Below are 8733 nucleotides of genomic sequence, written 5' to 3' on the forward strand. Positions count from 1 at the left end.
GCTGCTCTACCCTGCACATCGCTGGCGCTGCTCTACCCCGCACACACAGCGCTGCTCTACCCTGCACATCGCTGGCGCTGCTCTACCCCGCACACCACACTTAGCCTCTGCTCCCTTAGGTACCTGGAGGCTGTGAGAAGACTGAAGAGTGAGGGCCACCGCTTTCCTAGAACCATCCACCTGACCTTTGTGCCCGGTAGGAGTGGCTTGGGGAGGGGAATCTATGAAGAGGGGAAGGAAAGTGTGTTGCGAGGCATCTCATATCACATCCCTGACACTTTTACAGACGAGGAGGTTGGAGGTCACAAAGGGATGGAACTGTTTGTGAAGCGGCCTGAGTTCCAGGCTCTGCGGGCAGGCTTTGCCCTGGATGAGGGTGAGCAGGTTGGCCAGTCTCCTAGGTGTAGGGATGCTGCAAGGGGAAGCTGAGTCACTCCACTCTGTGTACCTGCTCTCTCCCTCAGGCCTGGCCAACCCCACCGATGCCTTCACTGTCTTTTATAGTGAACGGAGCCCTTGGTGTGAGTATGGACTTTCTCCTGCCTCCTTTGCTAAAGCTGTTCCATAGGTCAGCTGACCAAGGCATTCAAGCCCTCTGCGCACCACCCTTTTCTTTTTCTGGGGGGCGGGGTTAGAGACAGGGTTTCTCTGTAGCTTTGGAACCTGTCCTGGAACTCGCTCTGTAGACCAGGCTGGCATCAAACTCAGAGATCTGCCTGCATCTGCCTGCGCCACCACTGCCCGACACACTACCCTCTCCAGCTCCATGTGGTTACTTCTGGCAGCTACTTAAGAAATGGCTTGCCGGGCGATGGTGGCGCACGCCTTTAATCCCAGCACTTGGGAGGCAGAGGCAGGCGGATCTCTGTGAGTTCAAGACCAGCCTGGTCTACAAGAGCTAGTTCCATTACAGGCTCCAAAACCACAGAGAAACCCTGTCTCGAAAAACCAAAAAAAAAAAAAAAAAACCTCACCCCACAAAGGCCACTTCTAGCCAGGTGGCAGCTCAGAAAGTTCTAGGGCTTTAGAAGTTGATGTCTGGAGCATCCAGACTTTTGCCTCCAGCTCTTTCTTTCCTGGGTTCTAAGGGTTCTAAGCCCTTGGCTGTTGCCAGGGCCAGGTTCCTGTACTATGCCTTGGGCTCAGAGTTCAGAATGTGGAAAAGACCTGGGCCCACTGTAGGATTCACTGTGTCTCCAGTTCTCTCAGGCTGAAACCTCTGTTCCTCCCAGGGATCCGGGTTACTAGCACTGGGAAGCCAGGCCATGCCTCCCGCTTCATTGAGGATACAGCAGCAGAGAAGTTGGTGTGTGGCCTACGGGGAGTCTGGGCATTCGGGAGGCTCTGACCCAGGGCCATTCTCACATCTCACCTCATCCTCTCCTAGCATAAGGTTATAAGCTCCATCTTGGCATTCCGGGAGAAGGAAAGGCAGAGGTAAGGCAGCCTAGGAAGGCGGTGGGGTGTGGGGGTGGCTCTGGAAGACTGTGCAAAATGGGAGGGAGATTTGTGCAACCTTCTATTATCTGCTGCTCCTGCCCTCTGCCTCCCTCCTCCCTCCTGCACCATTGCAGGCTGCGGGCGAACCCTCACCTGAAGGAAGGGGCCGTGACTTCTGTGAATCTGACTAAGCTGGAAGGTGGTGTGGCCTATAATGTGGTCCCTGCTGCCATGAGTGCCAGCTTTGATTTCCGGGTGGCACCAGACGTAGACATGAAGGTGCCGCCTCCACTCAGGTTTGAGGGAGAGAGCCTGGGTTCTCAGTCCTGTCCTAGAGGCTCAGCTCATATCCCTTCCTTCAGGCCTTCGAGAAGCAGCTGCAGAGCTGGTGCCAGGAAGCAGGCGAGGGGGTCACCTTTGAGTTTGCTCAGGTATTGACTTGGGACTTATGATGAGGGAGTATCAGGGCCACTAGAGACTTGCCTTACCGAAGATGATAAGATAGTGTGTGCCTGCAGCCTGGTCTACAAGAGCTAGCTCCAGGACAGGCTCCAAAGCCACAGAGAAACCCTGCCTCGAAAAACCAAAAAAAAAAAAAAAAGATAGTGTGTTGTAGACGTAAGTCACAAACGATGCCACAGCAGTTTGGAATTATAATTAACAGGGTAGTATTTATTTAAAGGGGAAAAAACTTACAGATCACCGTCAGCCCTCTGTACGACCAGAAAGGGAGTCTAGCCGCCAGCCGAGCAGGAAGTGAAGAGAGCGAGAGAAGGAAGTGGCCGCTTTTTTAAAGGGAGAGAGACCACGCCCCAATGGGCGGGTATCTCAGCGGCTATAGGCTGGAGGAGCGGAAGGACCTCCCGCAACAGTGTGTGCCTGGTACAACTATATACACCTGGCTATCCCCTCAGCTGCAAGAGATGTTTCCTTTATTTACCCATTGTGGATGATGAGGGTCTTGCCTCATGGTCCCTACAGCATGAGGGGGGGGGGGGGGGGGCATAAATGTTCGTGTACTTTGAATGATTTGTAATGTAGTTCAGTTGGTAGAGTGCATGTCTAGCATGCCTGAAGCCTCATAAAGCAGGAAAGTGACATATGCTTATGATCCCAGCACTCAGAGGTAATGTGGGAGGAGTAAGTTCTGTTGCTTTGGTCACATAGTGAGCTCAAGGCCAGCAAGGGCTACCCTGTCTTACAATACAAAATAAAGGCAAGGCGTGGTGGCTCACACTCTTAATTCCAGCACTTGGGAGGCAGAGGTAGAAGGATCTCTATGAGTTTGAGACCAGTCTGGTCTACACAATGTCCTTTCAGGACAGGCACGGCTATGTAGAGAAACCCTGTCTTGATAAAAAGAAAGGAAGGAAAGAGGGAGACAAGGAGGCAAGGAAGGAGGGAGAGAGGGAGGGAGGGAGAGAGGGAGGAAGGAAGGAAGGAAGGAAGGAAGGAAAAATACTCTGATGAGCTTATATGATTATGTACACATGTGGTTCAGGAAAGTGGGACCTTGTGTTCAGAGAACATGTATTCTGCCAATCTGAGGGCCAGGGCACCTGAGCAACAAGCCTGTGGGCTAGGATATAAAGGATTGTGTGAAATAGACTGATTGGAAGAGGGCCTGGGCTACACTGGCCACCTGGAAGCCTGTTAGATGGGTGGGTGTGCCCTGTGCCAAGCACAGCGTTCTATGAGTAGTGGAGCCTGAAGTCCTGGTCCTTACCCTGTCATCCCGCCCCTTCCCCAGAAATTTACAGAGCCCCGAATGACACGCACTGATGATTCTGATCCCTGGTGGGCAGCTTTCAGTGGAGCCTGCAAGGAAATGTGAGCACTGACCAGCCCTCTCCCCATTACCCAGATCCCCAGAACCTCGCCTCCTGCCTTTCCCACCATCCTGTGCCCCTCTGGCTTTCCCCTTGCCTTCCTCCCCCTTTACCAGGCTCTTCCCCTGCAGGAACCTTACCCTGGAGCCAGAGATCTTTCCTGCTGCCACTGATAGCCGTTATATCCGAGCGGTGAGCTACTCACTGACAGGGCATGCCAGGCAGTGGGCTGTCTGAAGGCTGCCTTCCTCCTGACAGCACCTTACCATCCCTGCAGGTGGGGATCCCAGCTCTGGGCTTTTCACCCATGAACCTCACACCCGTGCTGCTACATGACCATAACGAACGACTGCATGAGGCTGTGTTTCTCCGCGGGGTTGACATATATACACGCCTAATCTCTGCACTTGCTAGTGTGCCTGCCTTGCCTGGTGAAAGCTGAGCCCCATGCCTCCCAACCCTTGCAACTTTCAGCCCAAGTAATAAAGCCAAGGAGCGGTTGCCCTGCCCAGTAATAAAGCCGTTGTTGGATGGGAAGTTCTCATACTGTGGACAATCATGGAGTGGGAATTTGTGTTGTTCTGGGGACTTGTTGCTTTCTCATCTCCATTTCACAGATAGGAAAGTTGAGCCTTTTTGAGCCCTTTCTTAATTGCTCTGTGCCTCTTGGCCACACAGCCACATCTGGGCCCAGCTGGAGGCCCCAGTTCTGTGAAGCAGCACACTTCAGACCTACAAGGTCAAGATACTGTTCCCATCACAAGTGTACTGGGGCCTGGAGAGGTGGTACAGGGATTTTCCTGAAATAGGAATGAACACTCATCTAAATTCCGTGAGTACAGATAGGAGAGATGGAGCTAATGCACCTACCTGTAGAGAAAATCCAAACCCTAGCCTGTAGCCTACCTGGTGTTTTTGGCAATGACCCCGGCTCATAGTAAGGGGTCAGCACTTTGTACTGCTTACACGTTGAACCCTGCCAGTCTTTGCACTAAGGTCCAAACAAGACATTCTGCACTGGAGCTGTGGCTCTCCAGTCGGAGCACTGTCCCCTAGAGAGACCTCACAACAGCAAGGCCGCCTCTCCTGCCCTCTCTAGCCATGGGATCAATTTCCATACATGGTTAAGAATACTAACACCTCGAGCCGGGTGATGGTGGCGCACGCCTGTAATCCCAGGCCGATCTCTGTGAATTCTGGTCTACAGAGCTAGTTCCAGGACAGGCTCCAAAGCCACAGAGAAACTCTGTCTCAAAAAACCAAAAAAAAAAAAAAAAAAAAAATACTAACACCTCAGAGCAACCCTGTCATCATAGGCTAAACCTGCGCCATCCCTAAGTCACCAAAGAGGCCAGGGTTGGATCAAGGCTAGTTCTGAAGGTTAATTGTACTCAGGACCCACTCCGTCCTGCAGAAAGCCTCACCGATTGGTTGTTCTGAGCAAGTAGACTGAGGCTGGCAGTCAGCTTTGCTCCTGCACCCTGGGAGGTTAAACCAGATCTGTCAAGGCCAGGGCCGCCTACTATAGTTGGTTCAGCCCAAGCCTGATCACCTTGAGTTCAGATTCCAGTTGTCTTCTAACCTCCATTCCACCATGAGCACCCAATACACCTTACACAAAGAAATATAGAGACGGGTCAGTGTTAGCCTGGGACTTGCCACCAAGCTGGTTTGACTTCCCCAGGACCCATGTTTCCACAAGTTGTCCTGACTTCATGACTCCCCAGCCAGAACACTAGGGCTATGGCATCAGATGTAAGGTGGTGCCATCACCCACCTTCCCTTCCCAGAACCAGCACAACCCAGCGATAGACACTAGTAGGGTGCACCCATAACAGCTCTATGCCAGAGTATGGTCTCCCTACCCAACAAAGGTGGCCAAGGTTCCTTCCATCCCCTCAGCTTATGGACCAGTCTAGATGCCTTGGCTCCCTTAACTACCAACCATTCCACTTACTAAGTCCAGGCTATTCTGACTCCAGTCCATCCCCCCCACACCTTCATCCAAAGCTGCAATCTTCCTCTACTCCAGCAAGGGTAGCAGTTCTACCCTAGTCCCATGACAACAGACACAGGTTAACCGAACTTGCCTCAAGTTTATTTGTAAAAACAGCATAAGGTCCTGAACATCTGCAAATACTGTGTAGGTGTTCACACCAGTCCATCTGTCTTCACATTGGCAGACTGCAACCTTTTTTATGGGGCCTTCACAGGGGCCTGGGCACCTTTGGGAGCCTGAGCTGCAGCTGAGGCCTCTGCCTTGGCTTGAACCTTGGGCTTTGTTTTTTGGAGCCTACGACCCCTGGCCATGTAGCTTCTAATCCGCTTCCCAAGCTTGGGGTGAGCAATTAAAGCCAGACGGGTGAGTTTGCGGCTGGGGCCCTTTGGCACCTTGGGCTTCACCACCTGGGGCTTCACCAGGGCCTTGATGGCCTCCGCACGTGCACTCATGGCCTTTGCATTATTTGCCTGCATCTTCTTCAGGCCTTTCTTGTTGTGCTTCTTGGCAAAGCGCATGTTCCTCAGGAACTTGGGATCAACCTGGAAAACAGAAAAGACACATATGGTAACATATCCAGTCCCCAGTTATCTCGTGGAGCCCCTATCCACAAGAGTGACACTGTAAGTACATCAAGTTAACCTTGACCACGAGAGGGTTGGAGAGCATCAAAGTATATGAAGAATCTAGCTGCATGGTTTCTGAAGTCCCCTAGGTCACCCTCCCCACCTCAGTGGAGGGAGTCAATTAAATATCAAGACCATCAGATTCACATCAAGAGCAAGCCAGGTGAAGGGCTCAGCTAACCCCCAGGACCCACGTGCACACTCAGTGAAGTGGCCCGCAGTCTGGTACTAGGCAGGATCAAGTGCATAGAACCAGTCAGTGCACAAGAGACAAACCACAAGGTACCCAGTCAACAAAATCCCTCCCTCCCTCCCTTGAAGGCTTCTGCTGAGCAAGGCAAGTTCTTTTCTTCTCGGGAGTAAGTTACACCAGGATAGGGAAGGTCAAGGAAAGCTATGACAGGATTCTGACAGGGGAGAGAAAGGAGCAAAAGGTACTGGAAAACATTAAGCCAAAGGCCACTTAAGAATAGCCAGAGGGTGAACCCAAGAAGAGAAAGAACTACAACAGCCCTAGACTGTAGTCCTGGGGTCAAAGGTATTTTATGATCCAGCAAATACACTTACCCCCTTGAGAGATTCGTATCTTTGTGACCGGGGTTTCTTGATGCCGTTTCTGTGCCATTTCCTGGCTGTAAGGTGATAAATACCCACAGATGAAAAAAGGAGGTACCATCTACTAAGACCACCTAATAATGGTTCTCAACCCGTGGGTCGCGACCCTTATGATTCCTAACAGCAGCAACGAAAATAATTTTATGACACACGAACTGCATTAAAGGGTCGTAGGATTAGGAAGGTTGAGAACCACAGACCTCACATCACAGCAGGCATCATCCTTTTGAGAAAACACTCGGGACCAAGTGCAAAGCATCTTTTTTTGTTTTGTTTTTGGAGACAGTGTTTCTCTGTAGCTTTGGAGCCTATTCTGGAACTAGCTCTTTGTAGATCAGGCTGGCCTCAAACTCAGAAATAAGACTCCCTTTGCATTGTGAGCATCTTAAGGGGGTTTCTGGCTCCCAAACTTGTAATCTCAAAACTGGCTAACAAGGGCTGGGCAGTGGTTGTGCACGCCTTTAATCCCAACACTCGGGAGGCAGAGGCAGGCGGATCCCTCTGAGTTCGAGGCCAGCCTGGTCTACAGAGCTAGTTCCAGGACAGGCTCCAAAACTACAGAGAAACCCGGTCTCGAAAAACAAACATAAACCCAACTCACTAACACCTCACCGGCTTCAGGCTCACCGGAAAGGAGACACGTTCTCCCTTCCGCTGTGTAAACCAACATTTGCTATGGTACAGGCACCGGCTGGAGCCCAAGGAACTTACACTGGTTGTGTGTGGTGTGGTTCTTGGACTTGGCCATGGCTGGACCTGCAGGAGAGACGTAAGATCAGGGCTAGGGCTCCTCAGAGCGGGCCACCTGCACCCTGAGCTGCTGAAACATGGAGAAACCAGACTAGGGCAGCAGCAGACGCTTCCGACTGACGACATCCACCGGCCTCGCAGCAGCCACCGAACACGACCCTGCCTCTCGAACGCGGGCAATGAGGTCCTGAAATGAACCCTGCCGGCCCCCGGGGCGGCTTTCCCTACCATCCATTCCCTTAGAACGACCGGACGTCATTCCCGCCCCGCAGCTCCTATACCCCCACAGCCCCGCAGCGGGCCGCCCTGTCCCCCCTGCGGCCCGCACAGAGCGCTCCGCGCCCCGCCGCCGCCCACGAGTCACGGATGGCATCGGATGCCTCTCGGCCAACACTCACGGTAATCGGCGGCTCCAGAAGCGCCTGCGACCGGAAGAGAAAGAGAAAGGCCGCGGTGCAGCACGGGAAATAGGGCCGACACCGCCGGAAGGACAGACGGAAAAGCTTCCCTTAGTGCTGGTGGGATAGAAAGGTTCCGCGACCAGAAAGGAAGGGCTCAATCGTAGACCAGGCACGGTTTGCGCCTGACCCCGCCCTCTTTAGCGTCACGGATTTTTCTCTCCGCCTCCTCTCTCTTTTTGATGGGGTCTCTCCATTCTCCGGCAGCAATTTTCTGCTCCTGGGGTTAAGAGCGCGGGGCAGACATGGACTACGAGGTGGGCCAGCCTTCCTTCTCTTCCTCCAGTGCCTGCTTTGTTCTGGGGGCTACTCTTCATTAAAAGACCCCGAAAGCCAAGAGAGTCTTTGAGGGATGAATGTTAAGGAGCGACGAATCTGTGTTGTTAAAAACCTCACCTGGCTCCTGTGGTATACCAGGGGCTGAAGAGGGCAGAAAAGAGGAGGAAGAAGCTGTGCAGACACCACACAAGGGTGCTGGCTGCCTGCGGCTGCTGAGAAATAAACTAGGAAAGAGTACAGAACGAACTTGGGGTGCAGAAGATGAGGGAGAGAAAAGAGGCAACGATAGGCCAAGTCTGGTTCAAAAGTCTGGGTGCATGGTGGTGCTGATTACAGGATCAGGACAGGAGGCAGCTTTGTGGTTTCTTTGTAGATAGAAGCAATTGGTGTGGGATGGAGCTGGGTGAGGTAACATAGGCTTGGAGTAGCAGCCACTTGGAGGCCGGGGAATTGCAAGTTTTGACGTCTGCCCGAGTAACTCAGCTAGATTTTGTCTCAAAAAAAACAAAAACAAAACTCAGGAGGCAGAGGCAGGCGGATCTCTGTGAGTTCGAGACCAGCCTGGTCTGCAAGAGCTAGTTCCAGGCCAGGCTCCAAAACCACAGAGAAACCCTGTCTCAAAAAAAAAAAAAAAAAAAGTTTATCCTGCCGTGTTTATGCCTTATTCCTTTAATCCCAGCACTCAGGAAGAAGAGGCAGGCAGACTCTGTAGGTTGAAGGACCAGGGCTATGTAGAA

At 52.3% G+C, this 8733-nt stretch overlaps 2 protein-coding genes across 4 annotated transcripts in view; one reads left to right on the plus strand and one right to left on the minus strand.

Moving 5' to 3' along the window:
* Positions 1 to 3813, plus strand: part of Acy1 (aminoacylase 1) — a 7239-nt gene extending 3426 nt beyond the window's left edge. For all 3 annotated transcript variants that reach the window (XM_026789933.1, XM_005368492.3, XM_005368491.3), the window contains exons 6-15: positions 120 to 196; positions 287 to 376; positions 465 to 521; positions 1233 to 1306; positions 1388 to 1437; positions 1575 to 1719; positions 1803 to 1871; positions 3191 to 3270; positions 3401 to 3461; positions 3547 to 3813. In XM_026789933.1, the coding sequence (XP_026645734.1) occupies positions 120 to 196; positions 287 to 376; positions 465 to 521; positions 1233 to 1306; positions 1388 to 1437; positions 1575 to 1719; positions 1803 to 1871; positions 3191 to 3270; positions 3401 to 3461; positions 3547 to 3711 (868 nt within the window). In that variant the 3' untranslated portion in view covers positions 3712 to 3813. The remainder of the gene's footprint in view (positions 1 to 119; positions 197 to 286; positions 377 to 464; positions 522 to 1232; positions 1307 to 1387; positions 1438 to 1574; positions 1720 to 1802; positions 1872 to 3190; positions 3271 to 3400; positions 3462 to 3546) is intronic.
* A 1577-nt stretch (positions 3814 to 5390) lies between these two features.
* Positions 5391 to 7751, minus strand: Rpl29 (ribosomal protein L29). Its single transcript, XM_005368496.3, has 4 exons — positions 7658 to 7751; positions 7221 to 7265; positions 6462 to 6526; positions 5391 to 5810 (listed from the first exon to the last, which is right to left on the minus strand). Exons 2-4 carry the CDS (start codon positions 7255 to 7257, stop codon positions 5466 to 5468), a joined length of 447 nt encoding a protein of 148 aa, XP_005368553.1. The 5' UTR covers positions 7258 to 7265; positions 7658 to 7751; the 3' UTR covers positions 5391 to 5465.
* Between the last annotated feature and the right edge of the window lie 982 nt (positions 7752 to 8733).

The sequence above is a fragment of the Microtus ochrogaster genome, unplaced genomic scaffold (genome assembly GCF_000317375.1).
Source record: "Microtus ochrogaster isolate Prairie Vole_2 unplaced genomic scaffold, MicOch1.0 UNK33, whole genome shotgun sequence".
NCBI lineage: Eukaryota > Metazoa > Chordata > Mammalia > Rodentia > Cricetidae > Microtus > Microtus ochrogaster.

What these genes read in the sequence shown, in the direction of transcription:
- Rpl29 (XM_005368496.3), bottom strand. Translation starts at nt 7,257, where the DNA reads ATGGCCAAGTCCAAGAACCACACCACACACAACCAGT. An exon ending in CCACACCACACACAACCAGT is followed by an intron (nt 6,527 to 7,220) that starts GTAAGTTCCTTG and finishes ATCACCTTACAG; the next exon opens with CCAGGAAATGGCACAGAAAC. An exon ending in GATACGAATCTCTCAAGGGG is followed by an intron (nt 5,811 to 6,461) that starts GTAAGTGTATTT and finishes TCTGTTTTCCAG; the next exon opens with GTTGATCCCAAGTTCCTGAG.